The sequence below is a fragment of the Pteropus alecto genome, unplaced genomic scaffold, assembly GCF_000325575.1.
Source record: "Pteropus alecto unplaced genomic scaffold, ASM32557v1 scaffold414, whole genome shotgun sequence".
In the NCBI taxonomy this organism is placed as follows: Eukaryota; Metazoa; Chordata; class Mammalia; order Chiroptera; family Pteropodidae; genus Pteropus; species Pteropus alecto.
In genome coordinates this window covers 799,752-824,152 of record NW_006435781.1, presented here as the reverse complement: position 1 = coordinate 824,152, position 24,401 = coordinate 799,752, and the positions used below count along the sequence as shown (strand labels likewise).

Below are 24,401 nucleotides of genomic sequence, written 5' to 3'. Positions count from 1 at the left end.
ATACTACAGAACTCCTCAGAATATTTTACATATTAATATACATTGTGATATCCAAGAAGAATACAGTTCTTCGCTCAAAGTGTCCTTTTGCCTTTTTCTGGCAGAATACATTACAAAAGTAGATTTGGGAAAAGCTATCTAATATACTTAATGAATATATTCAGTAACAACAATTCAATTCATTATTAGAGTTATGAGATAAAAATTGATATATATTTACAATCAATTCTATTTTGGGAAGTTGTATATCATGCATGCATCATACTTAGCTAGCACCTTTACAAATTAATTCCACAATTCTTACTTTCAACTTATATTTCAGTTTTAGTTGTATTTAGGATATTGTTTATTTAACCTCACAAGATTATTATTCTGGAACCACATAATTTAAAAACAACAACAACACACATCACTTTAGGGCAAGCTTATTGTGAAAAAGATAAGTGATTTGTTTAAATAACAGAGTATTACAGAAACTTCCAGGCAGAATGGACACACTCTCCTCTTTAAAAATTCCTCTAATAAAAAAGGTAAATATTACATTGTCTTTCCTGACATTATGATCAGACCATGAAAAAATGATATTGTAGAAGAAAACATTGGGAACGGAAGATTTAATCCAAAGGAAAATGATTTCCGTACTTGGCTACCAGGTTTGTAAGATCTGCTAAAGATCTAAAGGATGTATAATTTGAGTTCTATTTTTACCTAAAATATACACCTGCCAGGATAAGTGTTTGAAGAAAACAAACAAGTGATCTTGAGAAATTGTCAGCTTGGCTTCATATAAAATCAGTAATTTCCAAAAGAAGCAAAATTAAATGAACCAGCGAATCATGGGCTGCCGATTTGGAACACCCAGGAATGCTTTACTAGAAGTTATCATTCCCATACCTTTCGGGATCATTAATTTTTTTTCATAAGTGAAATAACATAAAGCAATTTATATTATCATGCCATTACCAAAAAATAGCAGTTGACAATATAGTAATTATGTTCATAACTAGCACTATATATTGAAAGTAGGAAACAACAATGGAAATAGAAATAATCATTTTTCCATTAAAAATGGTAAAGGGCATATTATAGAACTAAAAATCAATCAGACGTTAATGACATTCCCAATATAGCACTTTACAATTAACTGAGCAGAGAGCAAGGCTTTTTATCATGATTTACATCAGACCATTCTCATGTATCAAATTAATGACAGAAAATGGCAAGCAAAATTAAGCTGTAGCTGTCTAAAGTATTTAATAGAATAAAGAAAACTTTATGTAAAATAATTATTGGAGCTTTTGTGATGTCAAATAAAATGATTTCAGAGAAAATAACTGAAAATATTTCAAAAATAAATATATTAGAAGATGTCATATTGAGACTATTAATGGAGAAATATAACACTATCAGATTAGTCATTTTTAAACATAAGGAATTTTGAAATTGCGTCCTTAAGAAAGGGAAATGGCTACACACAACACAGAGTCACAAAATTAAGGGAAGAAAATGTACTAAAAGGTCTTGGATAATTTATACTTTTAAAATATGAAGAACATGAAAAAAATGTAATTATGACCATGAGCAGATAATTTTGAAAAGTTTCAGATTTTACTTTAGAATAACTCAGTAAGTGAAAATGTCAGAAGAAATTCACACGGCTTTTTATTACTGTTTGTAAAAACAAAGCTCTAAGTCGACTAGATGAGGTAGAAAGCATATTACCTGCAAATTAAGTTTTTTTAGATAGAGAAGTTTTGACTTTTATTAGGAATATAACAGGCCAAAGCGCTCGTTATGCTGTAGCAACTACCATAGGCTATTTCAGGTTCCTGAGGTATACTAGAACTCTCGATACATATTTATTAAGTTAAATGTTTATGTACATATACATATATTTAATTATGTGTGTGCATATATATACATGTATATGTGTATGTGTGTATAGATTCATGCAATAATACCGAACATTTTCATATTGCCAAAATAAATTTACCTATTCACTTAGTTCAGTTATAATTACTTTGGTGGAGGTTTATGTTAGGAACTTTTGAGCATCTTCTTTCGCCTCTCTCCTACTACTCTGATAGAATTGGGGAGAGAAGTGATATGAAGGAAACAGTCTATTTTAGTGTTTCCTAAACATTGTTTCTTGACATGGCATTTCCGTGGTGTATTAACAGATATCTGGAAAAAAAGGTTCTGTGGTTTAATAAGTTTGGGTTATATTTTTAAGCTCGAGAAATAAAAAGGGTCAAACATAAATCTTCAGAAGGTTAATACAACATATAAATTTTTAGAAGTAAACTTGATGACAGAACCTTAAAAAATAAAAAAAGTAAACACTGTGTGGAATTATTATTCCTTGAAATGCACCTGAGAAATGATGTTATTCTTAGGTATAAAAATGATGATGATGATGATGATGATGATGATGATGATAGAATAGCCCGTTATAATTATGCATTTTCAAACAATTATGGTTACTTTTCAAAACAGATAAGAGACAAAACTTAGGGGGGAAATTTAATATACTGTATAGAAATATTGGAGAACTATAGTAGCTGTAGGTTAATTTTTACTTGATAGAGAGCTAATTATCAAAGTGGAGGAAACAGATCTGAGTTAAAGTCCCAACTGCCACAAGAACATTTTAGAAATGAAATCCATTAACTATTAAAATATGAACAATTGAAACATTATATTACTATGTAAGATTTTACAGTGGATACCAGTATGGTCACTGATTCTTTTTTCCATAAAAGTAAAAAGTTAATTTAAGTTAATTCCTGCCATTTAATTCTAAGTTATTGAACAAAATTCCTCACACTTTACCCTTTCCTATGCATTAAAACAATGGAGTGAAAAAGCTGATAGTAACCTGGAATTATTTTTTAAATATACTATTGGAAATATCCTCTATTATTAGTGTCTTTTAAAATCAGCTTTATTGAGGTATAATTTTCATATCATAAAGTTCAATGCATGTACAATTAAATGAATTTTTGTAAATTTAGAGTTCTGCAACTATCACAATTTAATTAGTGTTCTAAAACACTTTTATCCCCCCAAATGATCTTGTGAGTCCATTGGCAGTAACTCCCCACCCTGATCCCCAATAATTAATGTAGCCTGTTCAAATATTCTCTTATAAATCTTTGACTTATCTACCTCATTGTGTTGTTGTAATGATCAAATAAAATAATGTAGATGCGTTGTAAACAGTCACCATTCATATGGACAGTCTTTGGAAAGGCCGAAATACATACTTTTCATTAATCATTCCTTCTCATATAGGTAGCATTTCAATTTTAGAACAGATTTAAAATGAACTGCATTGTGTCTACCATCATATCTACATTACTGGGTAAAAAGAAAAGAAAATATTTCTGCCACGGCTACGTGGGTTTCCTATTGGAACCCAAATCTCTGTAATAGTTTTCTACTTTTTCTTCTTCTATGGTTAAATTATGTCATTATCACATAAATCCTGAATGAATTCCTCTAAGTGAGTTTATACTATCTAATTCAGAAGTCAGTGAAGTAGGCTATAAAGTTATACTGTTTTAAGTCATTTGGCAATCAAATGTGCCTATTTACACTATAAAAGTCTTTTTTATTCCATAATGAAATCATAAGCTTAAACTTATAGACCAAAATCTGTTTTTATGTCCTTATTTTTTAAGCCATTGATTTAGATAGTTTGAAAGGGTTACATTAAATATGGACAAATAAAGTGAGTTATAAGATTTAGCTTCAATAAACACAGGAAGACCTTGATTGTAAATTATTTTGATATGCAGCTAATGCAATTGGTTCAAATTAACAGCTTTCTTTAGTAAAAAAGAAATACCTCTTTTCTATTTATTAATAGTTTTAGCCACATTGTTGATGGTACCAAAAAAAAAGAAATGGAAGGAAGAAATCTGATCTGCAGTGGACCCAGAATACCTCAAATTCCTAGCTTGTTGAGTAAAATATAGGACCGCTTTTCTATATTGATTAGGAAGTTCTCTCCTTTAATGATAACTTGTTTGTTTCCTAAATTGCTTTATTTTTTCCCCTTTCTCATACACATAAATCTACTATGTGAGATATGAGGTTGCAAAAGCTGGGATCAGGTATCTGCGGGATGAAAGAAAGAAAACAGTTTAACTATTGCAATTACTGCTAGGCAACCCCACTGCTTCTTGTGGTCATCCAAGTAACAAGGTCACGGGCTCCTCTAGAAAATGTGCATCATCAACACATAATGACATGGAGCATTTCAAAAGGTATCCATTTGGGATTGTATACATATTAGAGATCCAAAATTAAAACTACCGGAAAAATAAAATAAAGGGTAGATTAAAGTATCTCCACATTTTTAGGAATTACAAACATTTAAGTAGCTATTTAGACATAGTTATAACAGTTCCTACATGATTTAGAGGCACATCTAAGCTAACTGGCACATTAACATATGTGGAATTAGGGGGGAAAAAAAGAAGAAAATAAAAAAATCTAGCTGAGTTCATCTTCAAAGATCCATACTGAAAATTCTATTTGTCCAAATTGATTTGTTCATGCAGCACTTCTCAGCTATGTTTTCTACCATCATTCATTTCTCATTAAGAGTCAGGGGACAATCAGAATAGGAAGGATTTTCTCCCACTGAAATCTTGACACGGCTATAGTTGAGAATCTTTATCAAAGAGTGGTGAGGAGTATAATGTGAAAAAAAGACTGGAGCAATTTAGCCATTACTAGTAATGCACTGTCCAGATTTATTCTCAACCTTGGCTTCATGTTAGAATAACTGGGGGAAGTTTCCAAAAATTCTGATGGTCAAGTCTACCAAGAGAATCTGACGTGACTGGCATGGGGTGCAGCCTGGGTGCTTGGGTTTTTGCTTCCAGATCTTCGGCACTAAAACCAAATCTCCGTGTTTCAGTATGTTCTTCAGGAAAATGAAGGAGTAAACAATTATATCCATGCCTCGTGTTTTCTTGCAGTTATGCAATTTGATAATTTTATTCAGTAAAATTGTTTTGAAGGAACACTCATGGGTTTTATATTTTAATCATACGATATTTGAAATATTCTTGTTTATTTCTATATCTAAAAGATAAATTTCTATATCAGAAGAGTTTTCTCCATTTGCTTTATTTTATTTGAATTGATAAGATGCCATCTTGATTTTCTAATCAAAAATCTCTTTTTAAATGAGCTGGCATTGGGCAGTCGATATTGTGGTGTGGTTATACAATCTAAGATTTTGGTTATGTTAAGTGTTATTTTTTGAAATAAAATACTCAGGTCAACATTTGCTCTGATATCCTTGCAGTATGCTGTTTACTTGTATAAAAAGCTAAGCTTTACTCCTGTAAGCTCATGTCACTAAATAAAAAAAAATAAAATATTGTTAATCCAATTTAGAATCAAAACATGGTTTTCTAATTGTGACAGATAACTGATCAATTAACATTCTGAGGCAGTGGGACACTCATTCCTGCCCTAGAGTTATAAATACAAATGAAATACAAGGAAGTATCTTGATCTATATCTACTTTTATATATAATAAGGGTAAACCTATCACAAAGTTATACACATTGCATACATTTCCTTAATACTGAGAATTTTTTACATCTGAGAATCTAGAACAACTTTAAAAGGCAGAAAAAGAAGGCTCTATTAATAGATTTAAATTCAGTAGCAAAACTACCAGTGTGCCACATGGTGGAGTCAGACATCCACAAATCAACATGACCAGTTAGTGACAGGAAATCGGAGTACATTTTTAAGATGACCAAATACAGAAATACCATTCATTTTGTCCTGCTTCTCAGTGATATATTAATAAGTGCTTAATTTCTGAAAAGGGAAAGCTAAACCCGCTAATCTTTTAATTAGTAATGAACTTTCATGTAAACTTAAAGAAACGCATTGTTTTTAAATTAATACAAAGCATAAAAATTAGCTCCCATTATTTATACTTAGAAAAATGTCATTTTGTTGGCATTCTATGGGCATCCTTTGTCTTACACACCGTGCTTATGTTCTTAATTCACAAACAACCTCTTCACTCTCTACTTGTTTCTTTCAAGGGAGTTTGAAAGTGAACTTTAGGAAATGCAATCCTTGAAGGTAATCTGAGTACTTGATAACGCTTGTTCCAGAAAACAATTCACTGGCTGTCATCTTAAAATAAAATCATGAAGAATGTTTCGATAGCTTTTGGGTAGTCTGCTCTTTCGAATATCATATATTACCATTTAGGGAATTCTAAGGCAAGAATTATCTTGACAATATATTTGCAATGAGAAATGCGCAGAAAGTGGATTTGAGCTTGTTGGTACTCAAAATCTCTTTTTTCAAGTAGATGTGAAATTTCTTCATTTACCTGTATGCTGGTATATGCAAGTATTTTGAACTGCTATAGTTAATAACACTTTTACTATAGCTTTTTTAATTTAAAAAACAAACAAATAAACAAAATACTTTATTATAAACTAGCATGTTACTTTCATGTTTGTAGAATCTTGCACTCAAATATAAATGAAAGAAGACACTCAGGGTCCTATACCACAACCTTTTCAACTAAACAATATTTTTTTTTCCCTTAAAAGCTCCAATAGTTTTATTCTACAAGCCTCAAAGTAACCTTTATATGTTTTATAATACAAATTTCTAATGTTAATATTTAATATTTAAACCGTTCAAATTTTTCTTTAATTCTACTCAAAAAGTTATAAGCAGTCTTTAACTGCTTATCAAACAGTTCTCCAAAAACATGTCATTAAAGTAAAAAAAAAAAAAGTTCTATTCTGCCTTTAGTTTAAAATCATGTAATTTTTCTCAGTTCAGTAACTATTTCTCATTCCTATCATACTTTTATTTAAAGCCTTCCTATAACATTGTCTCTGTGACTCAAAATGGGACAGTCTTAGGAATCATTCATGTTAGGGAGCTTGACTAGATTTTTGTAAGTTTGGAGAAATGTGTATACTGGCGAGGTTAAAATCCTCAAGTGTGTTTGCTATTATCCTTCATTTACTAGAGTATTTACGTTTATTGTCCCAGTGAAAAACTACCATGAGGATTTTATCATCAAGATTCTCCCTAAACTTCACTTTCTTCATCTCCAGTTGCAATGATCAATCCTTCTGCTCTGAACTTTCTAAACCGATCGAAATTACCTATACTCTGCCTCATAATCTCAGGGACTTTCTCAGGCAAACTTAGTATGGTAAAATCACCCATGCTCTGTACACCAATGCCCTGGGCACCAATTTAAAAGTGATTCACTGCATGGCAAAGGCACCGTAACCATGACCTATAAATCTAATACCTTACCCAATTAGTGGGGAGAGGGCCTTTGGGATGGGGAGATAAACTTCTAATGCCTCTCACATCATGGTATACTAGTCTGAGTTATCCTTGGTTATGGAGTTCATAATATGCACATATAATTTGAAAAGTAACTGTATTACCCTACTCTCAGAAAATCCTAAGGACATTTAATAAATAATACCTATGTTGCTTTATGTACATTTAAATGTTATTAAAAATAGAAATATAGAATTTTAAAAATACTTTCCAAGGTGCAAGTTAATTTAAATATAACCTAATTTTACTCAGTATAAAGTCAATTTAGATCTACTTTCATTACTATTTTAACTCTGATTCTAGAAAAACTAATTTAACACATTTTATAATTGGAATGGAATAGAGTTGTGTGTGTGTGTGTGTGTGCGTGTGCACGCGTGCATGCATGCATGTAAGTATATATAATATGATTATTAGTAATAAAATGCAAATTTACATCTCAAGATAACAAAGAGAAGTTGATAATATAATGTTTGAAAATCCAATTAAATGGTCCCATTAAAAATATTTTTGTTACAATTTACATTCCCATGGTTTCTCTCTGGCTTGAGAATACTAGTTTGAAAATATTGATAAACAGGCTTTGGTGTGATAGCGCCCCTGTCTTTTAGGTGTCCCTATTTCAAATTCCTCCATTACATACTTTTGAAAATAAATCTTAGAGTGCTAATCAAGAGCTCTCTTTCTCCTCTTACTTCCAAAGAGTCAAATCAGTCTATCAAATAACCCTCTGGACAACTATTTGAAAACATTATAAGTTAGAAATTCAGCAATATCTCGTTCAGATAATAAAAAACAAGAGAATAGAAGCTCATTCGCAATTCTACTTGCCTGGGCTTCCTGAGGCATTTGAGCTGCGTCCACTTTGTCAGCAATATAAGCTGCCAACTGCTTGTCAATGGATGAAAGGGACTCCTGAATTAAGTGTAAGGAGTTTTCGATCTCCTGGGCAGACTGGATACTCTGTTCAAGCAACTTTTGCCTCCTCACGGCCTAAAGAAGAAATAAGAATGAATCAGTTAAATATTGACTCATTATTCTTCTGCAATCCTGCTGCAAAGTAAATAAAGAGTCTAAATTCTTACACAATCACCTTTTTGTAAGACAGATTTCGCAGCTTCCTGCCACTCATTCAGCTCTACTTGTAAAAATAAAGAATAAGAACAAAGAATTAGCACACAGAACTACAGGATCAGAAATCTCTGCAGGATGAAACCACAATATTATGTACATCGAGGAAAGAGGCTGAAGAAAATATTAGTGAAATCATCTCAGTAGTTGCAATCTGTCGTACTCAGGCTGAATGCTCCCCCTGATCTCATTATATAGTTCAAGAGATTTGGTTTACTTAGAATAGGGTCATCGTCATCACAATCCAATTCGAGACAGATAATCCACTTCCACCAGTGAGACACATATACAATCTGTTCAGAATCAGCTCCTTTTGAAAAAGGGAATTTTAGATAACCATCTGGTTAAGGATTTCTTTTGAATACTATTTTAACAAGTTTTGCATCGTCTTTTTCCCCCACTTTCTTTCACAATTTGGATTATGGAAATTGCTTGTGCAATTGGATTTATGTTACTGCTGAAGTAGAACAAATAAGTAATCCTAATATAGCTGCAATTAATCTTGATTGTTACTATAAGTATGATTAGAATAATTTAACACTTTTCAAGTATAAATAGCACAGTGAATAGATTGCAGAGTTTCCTTTCAAGGAGTTGTTCACCTTTAAAAGAGGAGTCATAAAAGGAATGGGACAGGCAAGTATTTGAGAATTCTTTAGGTTATGCATCATTTCAAGAATTTTCCCTTATAATGCAATATATAGGTAATATTATCTGGTACAATAGAACTATCTTTCTCAGAGATCATAATTGGGGTTTTAAAAGTGAGCCTGTTTTTTATATTTATATAAAGACTATTAGACTATATACAAACATTAACTCAAAATAGATTAAAAATTCAAACATAAAATCTGAAATCATAAAATACTTAGAAGAAAACATAGGCAGTAATAAGCTCCCTGATATCAATCTTAGTGAAGTTTTTGTGAATCAAACACTAACAGCAAGGGAAACAAAAGAAAAATAAATAAATGGGACTACAACAAACTAAAAAGCTCTTGTATAGTAAAAGAAACCATCAACAAAATGAAAAGGCAACCTACCAAAATGGGAAAAGATATTTTCAAATCATACATCCTATAAGGAATTAATATACAAAATATGTAAAGAACTCATACATCTCAACAACAACAACAAAAAACGATTAAAAAATGAGCAGAGTATCTGAATAGACATTTTTTTAAAACAGACATATAAATGGACCACAGGTATATAATAATCACTAATTATCTAGGAAATGCAAATCAAAACCACAATGAGATATCACCTCACACCTGTTAGAATGGCTGTCCTCAAAAAGGCAAGTAACAACAAGTGTCGGTGAGGATGTAGAGAAAAGGCAACACTCACACACTGCTAGTGGGAATGTAAACTGTATAGCTCCTATGGAAAACAGTATGTGGCTTCCTCAAAAATTAAAAAAAAAATAGAACTACCAAACATCCAGCAATTCCACTTCTGGGTATTTATCCGACACATATAAAAATACTAATTCAAAAAGAATTATGTTCATTGCAGCATTATTTATAATAGTGAAGATAGGGGAAACCTAAGTGCCCATAGATGGATGAATGAAAACACACACACACACACACACACACACAAAATTGTAAAATCCTGCCATTTGTGACAACGTGAATGGACCTTAAGGGTATTATCATAAGTGAAATAAGACAGATGGAAAATGACAAATACCTTATGATTTTACTCACATATGAAATATAAAAACAAAAACAAATGAACAAATAAAAAAAAAACTCATAGAAACAGACAACAGACTGGTGGCCACCGGAAGAGGAAAAGGGTTGGAGGAAGAGTGAAACGGGTAAAGTGGGTCAGTCATATGATGAAAAATGGAAATTAGACTTTTGGGTGGCGAATATGCATATCGCATATACAGGTATAAGATTGTAATGATGAACATCTGAAACTTATATAATGTTATAAACCAATGCTACCTCAATAGAAAGGAATTTAGACATTATGTAAAGAATATAAATGTTGGCTCTTAAGCTTAAAAGATAGTGGACATGTCATTACTCTTTAATAAAGCCAACTTGGAACACAGTGTTACTGAAGAAAGAATAAAGGTAAAGGCATCTGGACCAAGTGAAAGGAGGCTGAAGTTCCGTGATGCTGCTGGAGCGGGGAGGACATTCCCAGTGTGTCTACCTGGGCCATAAATCTTCAGGGTCTGTCTTAGGCTTTCCTCTTTGCATTCTACTCATACCCTGAGTTTCAATTACACCACATATGCCGACAATTCTCAATTCCACATCTGCAGTCCAGATTCTCCCCTAAATCTCCACACTTGTATATATGTTGACCTACTTGACATTTCCACTTGGATGTCACACAGCCACCAAAACTTAGCAACCCAACCAAATATGAACCCATTGTGAGTTGTCCCCTTCTCACTTACTTTCCACCTCCCAAAATGTGTTTACTCTTTCTCTGCATTTTTCCCTATTTCGGTAATTAATAATTAATCATCGCCTTTATTAGGCAAAATTCTAGATATTTCCTCTATTATGTCTTTCACCATTTTAATCAGTCAATAAATCACCAATTCTTTCTTCTACTTCCTAGTATTTCTTGCTTCTCTCCTTTTCTCTCTCTCTCAAATGTCATTACTCTAGTTGAGGTCATTACCGTCTCTTGCCTTAAATATGGTACTAGTCTCTTGGCTGGCATCCTACCCTGTCACTATCCATCTGGAAAGCAGCTACAGTGTGTTCTTTCTTAACTGAAATTATGGCTCTCTACTTTAAATCTTCTAGCGATTCTTTATTTTCTTTAGGATAAAAGCCATACTTCTTAATATGGCTTAAAAGTCCCCTTATAGTCCTTGCTGGCATCTTCTACTCCTTGCTCTAACTGTAGAAAAATTTCATTTTTCATTTCCCAGTGAACATTATGTCCCTCTTGCTTCTTGGCTTTAAACATGCTGTTCTCTTTTCCTAGAACAATCCCATTCCCAACTTCCTTTTTTGGGCTAATTTACATTTGTCTTTTGAGGCTTACATCAGAAACGTTGACATCTCCCCCTCCAGGTGGCTTTCCCTGATACCCTGTTTTCTCTTGAACCTTGCATTTCTATCTTAGCATGTATCACACCATACTGTAACATTCCATTAATTGTCTGTCTTTATTTTAGCCTATAAACTCAAATGAGGTTGGAGCTTATGGAAGTCTTGTTCATTGCTCAATGCCAGTTCTGAAAATAAAGGCCATTTTTTTTTTTATGACTGGATGAATGGTATAATGAGGCTTTTTAATGAGGAAAAAAAAGAAGAGTTCAAGTCATCAAAGAAAAAAATGGATTTCTAAGAAATTGGGGGGTAGAAAAGATCACCATTACTCAGAGATATGACCTTTGGAGAACAGATGTTCCTGGGTTTTTTTGTTTTGTTTTACTTTTAGCATTAAAAGTATCAGAACAGGATGGAACATTATTTGGAGCAAACTTTAATTTATTTCTACTAAAATACTCTAGCCAAATCAATAAACAAGGCCTTACCCTGTACTCTAATTCGAATATAGTTACATTTTTCTTTTGTCAAAACTTCAACTGGAAGTTGCATCACATAATAATTCACAGAACACTGCTCATGGTTATAATCGGAGCTCTCTGTATTGTAGAAGAAAATGTCTGTAGCTTACCGAGAGTTTCTCCAGGGGAGTGGATCTTTAATGATAAAATTTCACCATTGTGACAGGTAGCTGGAGAAACCTTCCAATCATAGCAGGTAGTAATTGGCTACTCAGGCACTGTTTAAATTTGGTCCTTTATCTTGCTAAAGGCAAAAACGGTCTACCCTTTTGTGTGTGTCTGTAGAATTTTAATTTAATTGAATGGGATATAATATAGCATAATGTTAAACCACATATCTAGCCTTAAAATTATTTTTAGAAATAGAACTTTTTCTATTCATAAGATACGAGTTGACAGGAATGAAACGGCCTAAGAGATGATGGCACAGTTGACCTCACGTTGGTTGGTTCCTTGCCCCTCCTGGCACTCAGTGAGAGAAACTGGTTTACACGGATTCTTTGATTATCTCAGGGAGTGCAAAGACCTGATATCAATCCATGCCTGCAGAATTCTTTGAATTAGTCATGGCATAAGCTGTCTTCCATTTCTAAACATCTTATTAGTCAGACCCTGATAGGATGCCAGGCCTGAGGATTTTCTAGCACTCTCTGCCCACTTGACCTGTGCTGTCTCACTGAATGGAGCTGGTAGGAAGTCCTGAACCGTAATTGAATTTTCGTAGTTGTTCCAGAGTATTGCTCAACTGTTACTTTAAAATATTATTTCATGCCTCTAGCTAATCTGCTCAGCAGTAAGAGGAATCATATAACTAGACAGAAACAGCAAATATGAGGAGAATTAGAAAGATATTAAAAAACTGGCAATCAGTAGCAAAATAAAAATGCAGAAAATTGAATCCTAGTAATGGTTACCAAGAAAAGACATAATGAAAAAAAACTTTTAATTTGGTTTTCAAAAAAAATTTCAAAGAAAACTAATTTAAAAAAATCAACGTACATGAAAATAAGTTATTAATCCCTTAAAGTGCTCTGCAATATAAAAGTTTAATGATTTTTTTGCAATAGAAAGTTGCCTTCACAGTGAATTGATTGTTGTTCACATTCTTATTTTTAAAATAATGTATTAACCCTTATGGTCCCATATTACAAACACTTAAATCAGAGTTCAGCATCCCTAAGAAACTGTAGAAGGATAATTATTTTTTTCATTTTGAAAGAATAAATTTTTCATATGAAATAAAAACTGAGAATTTGAACAAAAGTAAATGTGTTTAAAATATAAATGCAGTCTTAAAAATAGAGAAAAATTTATACAAATTATCCAATAACTTTTACAAATCACCATTCATCAAAGGAGCTACATTTCATTAATATATTTATTAATTTTATTAATTTTTATTTCATTGAAGAGGTGATAGATAAGCTCATGACTGAAAATGAATTAGGAATGTGGGTGTTTTCATTATTAAAATAGGACTGTCTGTGCAAATTATTATAAAGATATAATTTCCCTTATTAAGCTTTATAGCCAGCAGCAAATTCTTATTAAGCACATAATATTTTGAAGAATTAAACTATAAACGTAGTCTCTCATACAGGATGATTGTAACCAAACTAGAATGCATGGATAAAACATTTTTCAGCAAAAAAAAAAAAAAAGAAGAAAAACAATCTGCATCATATGAGTTAAAGAATGCCAGAAAGTTCTTCTGTCCAAAATTTCCTACCTTACACTGACTGCAATGCCCCTCTCAGTAGCACACTCCATAGACTAAATATAAGATATATATTTAAATACATATATTTAAAATATATATTAAAGTTTACTAAAATAGAGAAATAGTCCTGAGAAAGTTAATTCACAATACAGCATGAGATAGTTTAAGGCCATGAAAAATAACTTTTTTCCAATATCTGTGGCATCTAGAAGTAGAAATGGGAGAAGTTTTGTCATTATTTTGTTTCTCCTTTTATTAGTGTATGCAATGGCTTTATTTGCTGCTTTGGTGGAGAAGGAGTAAAGGAGAATTTTGATGCCTGAGATATGATTGTGGGAGACCAACTGGGGTGGAGGCCTTAAAAGGAGGTTTACATCAGGCACCTCCTTGCTGTGAGCTCCCTGTGGACAGTGCAAGAGTGATAGGAGTCATGGTATGAAAAGCATGAGTGTACAAAAGATGCATTTTGCCTTTGTAGCATCTTTCACAAACCTTTGTTTTCATTCAACTATATAATAAATATTCCTTGTTGGCCTGCTATGTGCGATAGGCATCTGGGAGCTCTCAATTTTTCTTTCTAAATTACTCGATAGATCCAGGTTTAACATTGTAAAATTTACTCTTTCATTGGCCCCCAAAAAGAATTTTTTTTTAGTGAGTTAGGATTTTGAGAGATCTGGCATCTCAGAAGTCTAGAGCATGGATTTTTTTTATTTTTTTTTAAGTTGCAGATTCAGTTTACAAAGAAAACTGCAGGTTCTTTGTGAAGACAAATTACCTGAAAGTGTTTTAAATACTATTCGCTAATATTTCTAGGAAAGAAGGAAAGAAGAGCAGATGTCAGATGAGTGATTAAAAAAAAAAAAAACAGGTCATTTATGTTTATCTTGTAGTGATGCACTTATTTACTTTTTGTTCATTTATAAGTACTTGTTGGTGGCATCTGGACATGTACAAAGCTTTGATTTCTAGCACTGTTTTATTTTATTTTCCCTAAGTAATGAAATATTTTAGCCAATGTTAAAATTAAGTCATACTTTTTGAGTGATCCTAGTAGATGAACTAAAGGAAATTCTCCCTCAAATTCTGATGCAAATAAAGAAAAGTGACTTCAAATTCTTGAAGTTTCTGCTTGAAGAAGAGCATTAATTGACCTTGACTTGAACGCCAGTAACTGTGCACCAGGTAGAGCCCAAAGGAGTATTTTCTCATGAGCAGTGGTAAGTGTGGGAGTTCTATATGAAATATGCTATAACCAAATCCTACTCATGTGGCTCTTTGGAAACTAACATGAAAACCTACAAGAGGCCACTGATCTGTACTAATTGACAGCTGTACCTCACAGCACAGACTACCCTGACCAAGAAGTTCTAAGTTCTGGAGTCTCGAGTGCAATGGGCCAGGTAATTGATACAACTACTTCCTTTTCATTTTTCTTTGTCATTTAACTATTTTGAAGCTCCAATTATTATGGCCATAAATACATTAGACTTTATAGGTTATCACTGAATTTTGGCTGTAGTCTTCAACTGAAAACACTCAGTGCTAAGTTTTTCTCATTCTAAGAGATGGAAATGACAAGACTTTTCTCAAAAGAGGTGGGAAAGCTAGCCTTCCTTCATTACTCCACCAACTCCACTTACTCTAAAACTCTTTGAAGATTTGGGAGAGAAACAAAGTCAGGTTGAATCTACGGCCCAGGGGGAGAGAGTGTGATGGCCTCTTCTACTCACTCAAGGAAGAATGAAAGGTGGTACACTTCAACATTTCTGTATGTGAGGGGAGCTCCAAGACCATTACCCATAGACTGTGGGAGTCCAAGGTAGGTGGGGATGACATCTAATTACTAACTTGGACTCTACTTAATCAGCTGATGTTTTATTTGTATTCTAAACATACCTACAGATTAATAAAAAAGACTTGGAAATGATGGCATAATGAAGAGAAGGGACAGCCTGTATTTCCCAACGCTTGGTGTGGCAAAAATATTTCCATAGGTCAAGTGGACATTGAAGAAGGCAGCCATGTTTGACCTATCCAGCAGGAACACTGCTTGCGGAGCAAGATATTCTAAGATAAAGAAGCTTTGAGATATTTTTACAGAAAATGTTTTTCTTGTTAAAGAAATAGGAGGACAGAACTTAAAGAGTCTAGAGTTGCACCCCAAAGAAAGCCAATGTTTTGTGTCCTTGCTACATAAAATACTTGAACATTTAAAAAATGTTAGTTAATTACAGAGTTACCCACTTTCCTCCATTGCTATTTATCAGGCCAATGGAGAAAATATGACCCAGGTGGCATAAGTAAAAGCAGTGGAGGGGTAGGGATTCTTCTTAAAAAGAATTTCCTCAACTTCCCTCCCAGTGCAAGTCACCTAGTCCATGGTTTAAGCTAGAGCTGGAAACATAAGACATTAAGCTGAATATGAGATTGAAATTTTTAGATGAACTAAACTGGATTTAACTTTCTAATACTGCAGAGATCAGAAAGTGATGAAATCTATTCAAGATGCCAGTAAGAAATATGAATTAACCATCTTATAGAAACAAAACAATTTCATGTTTGTGACCTATCTGGTTCAAACTATGCAGCAAACTATTGACACAGTCCATGAACTCAGCACTTGACAAACTGAGGTAGAGGCAGAAGGGAAAGATAAATAGAAGAAACAGCTAGAATGCAGTCCAGAGAAAGATAGGAAATGGTTTATGACAGACGTGAAGAGATAATGAAGAATCTAGAAAGTATATTTGAAACACTGAGAATTATAATAGTACGGCAGGATTAGAAGGCTTATAAGAATATGCCAATGCCTTTGTCTTATACTACAGCCAGCAAACTGTATAATTGATATAAACCATGTTTTATATCCATCCACTGATTTTTCACGTGTGGACATTGCTGTCAAGTAAAACTCTTTGCCTAAAGATAGAAAATTTCAGTAAACAACCAATTAAAATTTCCGAAGCATAATTTGAAGGTCTTTAAAGTAGGTAACACCATAAAAATGTTAAGAATTGTTTAAAGACCAGGAGGAATGCTCTATTGTCTCAGAAACAGGTTCTCCCAACTTACAGTTGTGTAGAACTGGCAGGGCACCTTCAGAGAAGCAGAAATTGGTGGAACACCCTGGGCCTCACTCACTGTAGACTCATACCTCTTTGGGGTTGATGAGAGATAAGCATTTTTTTCATGATTTGTATGGTAGAATGAAAACAATAGATCCCAACAAAATTGCTTATAACCTTTCTAGATAGTTAGGCATGTTTCCTGCAAGCTGAGGAAATTCTTTTCATGAAGAATTAAGCTAGTATTTTGCAAAGGGAACTAAATGGAGTTAAAATAAGCAGAAAGGGAAGAAGATAATTTATAGCAAGGACAACTTTCAATCACTCACAGTCTCAGCAACAAAAGCTCCAGTTTGTTGCTTTTTATTTTGTTTTGTTTTCAAATTAGTCTGACCTACTTTTTCCCAAAGAAAAGCGGTTCCACACAGTATTCTTTGGACAAGAAAGACCAAATAAATAAAAAGCTGTGTTGTTTTAAGCCACTTTAGATATAACTTCTGTGAGGAACACATTTGCTTTTATGCTGTACGTTAATGTATTTGATAAGGATGTAGGCTATAAATAATTACATAGATGTGCACATGTGTTTGTATATATATTCTTTAAATATGAAAGGAAGAATGTTGCATTACTTTCAAGGGTCTTCTAGGTTTACTTTTGTTAATGTCATTTGGTTTAAACTCACTGAGTTGGAAAACAACAAAACCACATGCATGGAACTCTCTACAATCTCCTTTGTAGGAAAAGATTACAAATGTTAAAACCACTGGTGTCATTGTCAGTTGGAACTTTGTCACTTTTAGCTCTTTGCAGGTCACTGGTCTTCTGCGACCTGTGAGGAAAGCACACTTGAAGTAATGTTTGGGAATCGTTTTACCAATGGAATTTGATATCAGATAGCCATCAATTTCAAATAAAGCATCGACAGAATAGTCAATGAGCTGTATGGTACTATATCAAAGACATTTCTGGCATTTTGTTATATGCATTAATCTTCATGGGTGGACAAAAGAAATTGGTCTTCTTCCCTGACAGGAGCAAACTGATGCATTATTGCAGCTTCCAAAAGAAAGTGATGGAAGTGTAATACAGTAAACCTAGAAGAAATCTACAGAGTTTATCTTATCCCAGCTTTCTCAAGGTAACTTCAGAGGCACACCTGGTCAGTAAAATTTCTCTGGCCCAATGGCTAGATGCTGTCTGATTACACATGTGCTTGTAATATGAAAATCTAAAGCTTAGGCAATGGATAATTTATTGATATTATAAATAATTTAAAAATTACAGAAAGTTTCTCCTGACACAGAATAGTGAGACAGAATCAGAGTCTAGGGATATGTTGGATCAGGATAGAGACCACATGTTTAAGTAACATATAGAGTCTATATGAGTAAAAGTCCAATCTTAGGGTAAAATCAAATTGTAAAATGAAGGAATGAGTAGAGATCAGTAAAAAAAAAAAAAGTAGAAATGTAGCCACTGAGAAACTTAGCTGATTTCTGACAGTTGCTTCTGTTGCCCCATGAAGGCCCAAATGCAATGACTCTCTCCAAATGAAAGTATAGGTTGAGGAAAGGCAAGGTGTCACAATTAGAAAAACTAGCTGCTGATTCTAGGTTGAGTTATGCAGGTAAATACCCACGTTGAGGAGGCCTCTAGTGAGACAAAGGTAGTTGTGTTAATTTGGCATTGTTATGTAAATGAACTAGCCATTCGGTACCCCTCAGATAAGGGCAGTGATTTTCAGAGAACACAGCAATGTGACAGAGACCTCACTGGTCATTCTTTCCACTTACGAATTCTGACTCTTGGGATAAAGACAGGACACAGTGTTTTTGGTCTCATACTTTACATGATGTGTGGGAAGCACATTCTTCATGGTTCCTTTTACAGAGCAGCAAAGGATGGCCATAAGTGTTGGCTATGAACAAAAACAATTTTCAGTGTTCTGTCGAGTGGTCTCAAATATAGCCTTGATAACCCGAAATAGTATTTTTTGTGATGTACATTACAGATCTTTGCTGGATACCTTTCACTGCAATGTAGGCCCATAATAATCCGAGGCCAGTATCCAGGTGCTTTTGAAATAAAACGCTCTGGACTCTGATGGCACCTATGGCCAATCAGCAGTGGGGTTAAATTATACTCAGATTGGTTTCAATTAGAAGTGGTATCAGAGAAACTGGAAAAATACCCCTCTCCCCTGGGATATCCATGATGGCTGATCTTTTTTCATCCTCTCCATATGCATGAAGATTAAGAGTATTAATTTATCATAAATAGTCCAGATGATCACCATGATTCTGAAGTTGAAGTGCAAGAAGAGTATATTTATGGCTTCCTGTCACCCTACTTATCCACACTATACTGAATAATTTCTCAGGTCTAGCTCAGTAAATAGCTGTACTACTTAGTCCTAAGGTATTACAATGTTTTCAAACCTTTTGTTCTCTAAGTAGATAAGACCAACAAGACTGCAGATTTGTAGCAAGGGATCCCTGCCAGGGTCTTTGGCTCTGCTATGATTCATTTGGCTGGGATGTGCACCTTGAAGAGCAGGAGCAAGATGTAGGGAACATCTGCTTTTCCTTTTGCTTGTCAAATATGCTGTACATTTCTTGAGCAGTCAGCTGTGAGTGCGAAAAGAAGACTCGTGTGTGTTGATGTGAGTGAGCATGGGAAACAGGTAAACCCTTCCCAAGTGGTGCAGTACACTCAATTCCTTGTCAGAGACCAGGATCCTCTGTCGCTGAATGCTCTTAAGAAATACTAAGCTGGCTGAAATAGACACAAACTGTTTCCTAATTTCCTTTCTCTTTGATCGCCTCTCCACAGTGACATCTTCTCATCATTTGTAGATAAAACACATTTTCTGGAGTGTTTTGGAGCAGGAGAGAAGTGACCAGGTCTCAGATGGTGAGCCCTCATTTGCAGGATTGCTGTACTCGTCATAAGTCAGATATAGTTGAAAATCAAGTTGTGGACAACGTCTACCACAACTATGCAGGATTGATTACTGTCTTTCGAACTAGTCCCACAGGGAATGTCTATTCATCTAGGTTATGGTCCAGGAGGGACAATAGCATATTGGGGAATATAGTGACATGCTTTCTATGCCAACACAAGTTTACTGTGGTTTCCTAGAAAGTGCTCATTCTGCTCCAGCAGGGAACTGTGTCCTTGAAGGAGAATTGCTTTTTCACCTGCTTGATTGAACTGTTCAGGAATTGAAAATGAGCTTCATCACTGGAATAAAGAGATCATTCAGCACTAATGAGCTATGGATGGGCATGAAATATTAATGGTCCACACTAGGAATGAATCTGAAACACAGACGCATTAGCAAGTTGGACTGCCTTAAACAATTCACTCTTAGTCAGAGGTCCCAAACCTGAATAATCATCAGAACTAGGGAACTTTTCAAAACACAGTTCCCAAATAAATTTAAAGAGAGTTGGAAGGGAACATGTATAGACTAAAGTTCTTATACTCTTCCATCTGTGTGATTTTGATGATTAGCCAGAGTTGAAAAGAATTATCAAGAGTGAAGTTTGAAAGAAAGAATGCCTTAAATAAGAAATAATAACAGATAGTGAGATGCAATTATTGAGGCTCAAAAGAAAAAAAAGAGAGAAGGGCAGAGTCCAACTAAATTGACCATTGCTCAATGAAGGTCAAAAAAACAATATGAAACTTGGTAAGAGAGAAGTAGTAAAAAGCAATTCTCCAATTTTATTTGACACTTTTAATGGAAACTTCATAATGAATATGTGAATTCTGTAGCTTAAAAAACAGCTTGATTAAACTTGGAATATATTTTCAATCTTCATTCCATACATGGATTGTTCTGAGATACTAGAATACAGTGCAAAGGAATGTCCTTTAATGTTCACTCTCTCATTTCTTTCTTTTTTTTAAAAAATAGACAAGTAATTTTAGTGCAGATTTTCCTGAATATTAAAAAATAGTTTTGATCATTCAACTCCAAGGATCTATGAAGTGGCTTGAAAATTGTTTTAAAAAAAGCCTAGAGTGGTAAAGATGGACAAGAAAGATGAACATTTACTTTGAGAATAGTATTTTTTGTTACAGGACTTAAATATTAGTTATAAATTACGATGGATCATAAGTAAAAGCCATATACAAGTTTCATTAAAAAAAGATAAAAACTTCAGGAATTTTAGTGAAACTCTACATAAATAATAATATTAAAAAAATTCTATCATTCTTAAAATGTTATTTCCCAATCCACACTAATTTATTTTATAATGGATTAGTTTTTAGGACTTAATATCAGATGTTTTTTGTTTGCATATTAACTCCCTCTTTTGCTATTTTAACTTTAGAGGAAAGAATTCAACCACCAAATTACAAGAAATTTAAGGACAAGTTACCCCTAAATGAATATATTCACACTTGTTCATAAGTATTTGAATGCTCTCCCAAAGCAAAAAAAAAAAAATTGTCTAGCATGAATATATAATTCTTAACTATTAATTAGATATTCAAATAGAACACACACACACACACATATATATACACATACAGATACACAAACATACATTTGGTATCTGTGCATTGGTATGCCCCTTTGTGTCTATGCATTAAAAAAAAAAACAATATGCTATATTTTTGTATACATTCAGACAAGAAAATTTTAACTACTGCCTTATAAAACATTTCAGAAATGTCAATACAAATGGCCCAAGGGACAGTATTTATTGAAGTGGTATAAATTATATTTAAAGATAAATGGAATTATTACCTATAAAATTTAAAAATAAATAAATCTTCATGATTTATGGTGATTAAGAATAAGAATGAAATACATTTGCCATTGCCCTTTTTCTTATAAAGTTTACATAATATTATCATCTATAAAACAGATGATAATTAAACTAAAGATACAAGATGCATGTGAAAATATTATTAAAAAGAATCAGGATAGTTCACATAATTGATAGTAGTAAAAGAAAGATATGTTTTTCAGATAACGAAAGAAGATACAGCAAATAGAAGGAAAAATTATTTGCTAATTTAAAAAATGAAAAGTATATACTCTCTTGTCTATTTTTCCTACATCAAAGAGGACTGGACTATTGGGTTTATTACCTATGTGCAAATACCACACAAGTGACTTTTTTCCCTTTAAAATGTAATCACTCTTGTCTAATTATTCAATTAAAAATATTATGAGAGCAAGTTACATAGTCCACTATGCAGCTCAAAAGAAAGTCACCTTGAACACAGTTGTTTGGCATAATTGTCTGCTTGAGGTGCAATTTTTGAATAAAGATGAGTTTTATCACAGAGCATTCAACCTAGGAAAATCAAGATTCAAGATATCCAAAATCCTTCCTTTCACTGTAAGGAAATAACAAATTCAAAACATGGAAAAACGTAATCCTAGAAGCTGCATTCATTATTAATACTCTAAGAGTTAGATAAAAATTCCACTTTTCAAAATATTAAAGCATTTATCATTGGCTGATAATCTTCAATTAAATCTTTTTAAACAATGATTTTCTATAGAAATGAGCCTAAATTTTGTAATTCCTGGACAATTTCAAAAGCAATTTAGGTGTAAAATTAACCAAATACGTAAAATAACAATCAGGGCTAACATCAGGGACATGCAACCTGAGCATTCATGCAGTGCTCCATGCTTCGACTGGCCCCTGCTTTGTTTTGTGCTCTGCTGCCCCTGTCTTGAAATTCTTAATTTTTGAAAAAGCCATCTGCATTTTCTTCTTGTACTGATCCCTCAAAATTAAGTAGTTGATCCTGATTCTAATAACTTGGGGGAAATGGCCAATAGCTACAGAGTTGAAATAAGAATCCAAACTAAATTGGATATGTTAGAGAAGCAAATTAAAAAAAACAAAAAAAAAAACATGAAATTCAAATTAGAAGCAACAGGACATAGTGACATACTTCTGCAGAAAAAATGAATACCAAATGAATGTCTTCCAAATACGAATATAATTGGAAGATAAGACTCCAAAGACCAGTCTCTTAGTTACTGCAGAATACAATTGAATACATTCTGGAGATACTAATTGAAGAAAATAGAAATAAAAGTTCTTTTTCTTTTGATTGTCCATGCGTCTTTTATGTATGTGGTTGTGAATAAAATGATTATCTAGCAGAAGACTGAGGGAGAAATTCACGTAACTGTTTCTGTTGAAAACCATTTTACTAACTACTAAGTCTAGAATATTGTTCGCTAACAATTTTGCTGATTTTAAACTGATCTATAAAACAGAAGAGCTGCTATTCCAAATGCTTTCTACTCACTTCCTCAAAGGCACCAGTTCTGTATCCTCCCATTCCCACTTCTTCAAGCCACCAATTCCATAAAATTGAAAAAAGATGTAGCACTCTCTTGGGTATGGAATCTTTCATGAGTTGACTTTCTCAGCCTTACTACTTGTTGCCTCAAAATATCTTTGTATTTCTCTTTTCACTTCCAAAGTCCATCCTCCCATTTTTGCTCATATCTCCTCTCCTACAAGACCTTGCTCTTACTTACATTTTAAGTATTGGATCTTCCTTCAGACTACAAACATGCTTAAATTTTCACTGCCCTGAAAGACAATAAAACATGTTCTCTAACCTATTACTCAAGTTACTGGCCCCTCTCTTATTTTTTCATCACCATTTTTTTTTTTTAATTTTCATTTTCAAACACAAGCTAATTCTTTTTTTCCAGCGTTATTGAGAAATAGTTGGCATATAACATTGTGTAAGATGAAAGTGCCTGATGTGTGGCTCTGATGCATTTATAAATTGCAAACTGATTACCACCATAGCTTTCGCTATGACCTCCATCCTGTCACATAGCTACCACTTCCTGTTTTACCTCAATTTAATATCGCAGTTGCCCCTCCAGCAACTTCATAAGGTATCTATAATTAATGAGTGAAGGAGTAAATGGGAATCGAGCAAAGAAATCCAGCTAGTAGAGACTACTTTTTTAAGTACTAGGTTCTGCATTTTAAATATGGACAACTTAGGAAGAGGAAAAGTAAAAAAAAAATTAAGTATTTTATATGCCAAGAGGGAAGTTAAATATTAGAACTTAGCTGATTCTACGTTTGCTACTTCTACTATTTTAGAGGAAATTCAGTAGCTTATAACATTTTACTCTTTAAATACAGTTAATTTTGTTTATATACTTCTCATTAAAGTTAGACACAAAAAATTTTAAGCCATAAGACTAATTTCATCAGTAATTTAATATATTGGTCTATTACTATTATTACTATTGGTCTAAAAATTTTACTAAAAATTATACTTATACCTCAGCAGTGAAACAGATGAAGAGACAGCATGTGTGTGTGTGTGTTTGTGTATGTGTGTGTGTGTGTGTGTGTGTGTGTGTGTGTATTTGGCTTCTATTACCATCTGAAATGTAGGTTTAATATCACCTCTTTATGATGATAGCCTAATTACAAAGGCCAAGATATGTGATACATATTTTTATACACCAGTATAAAGTAATCTAAAAGTGGACTGATAATGACTGAAGTTAAAAGAAGGTGGTTCATAAAAAATACATAT

The 24,401-nt window shown here is 33.3% G+C and overlaps 1 protein-coding gene across 1 annotated transcript in view; it reads right to left on the bottom strand.

Moving 5' to 3' along the window:
- Positions 1-24,401, bottom strand: part of DMD (dystrophin) — a 1,580,480-nt gene that overhangs the window by 1,192,085 nt on the left and 363,994 nt on the right. The window contains exon 28 of the mRNA XM_006911463.3: positions 8,198-8,359. Coding sequence (XP_006911525.1) covers positions 8,198-8,359 — 162 coding nt within the window. The remainder of the gene's footprint in view (positions 1-8,197; positions 8,360-24,401) is intronic.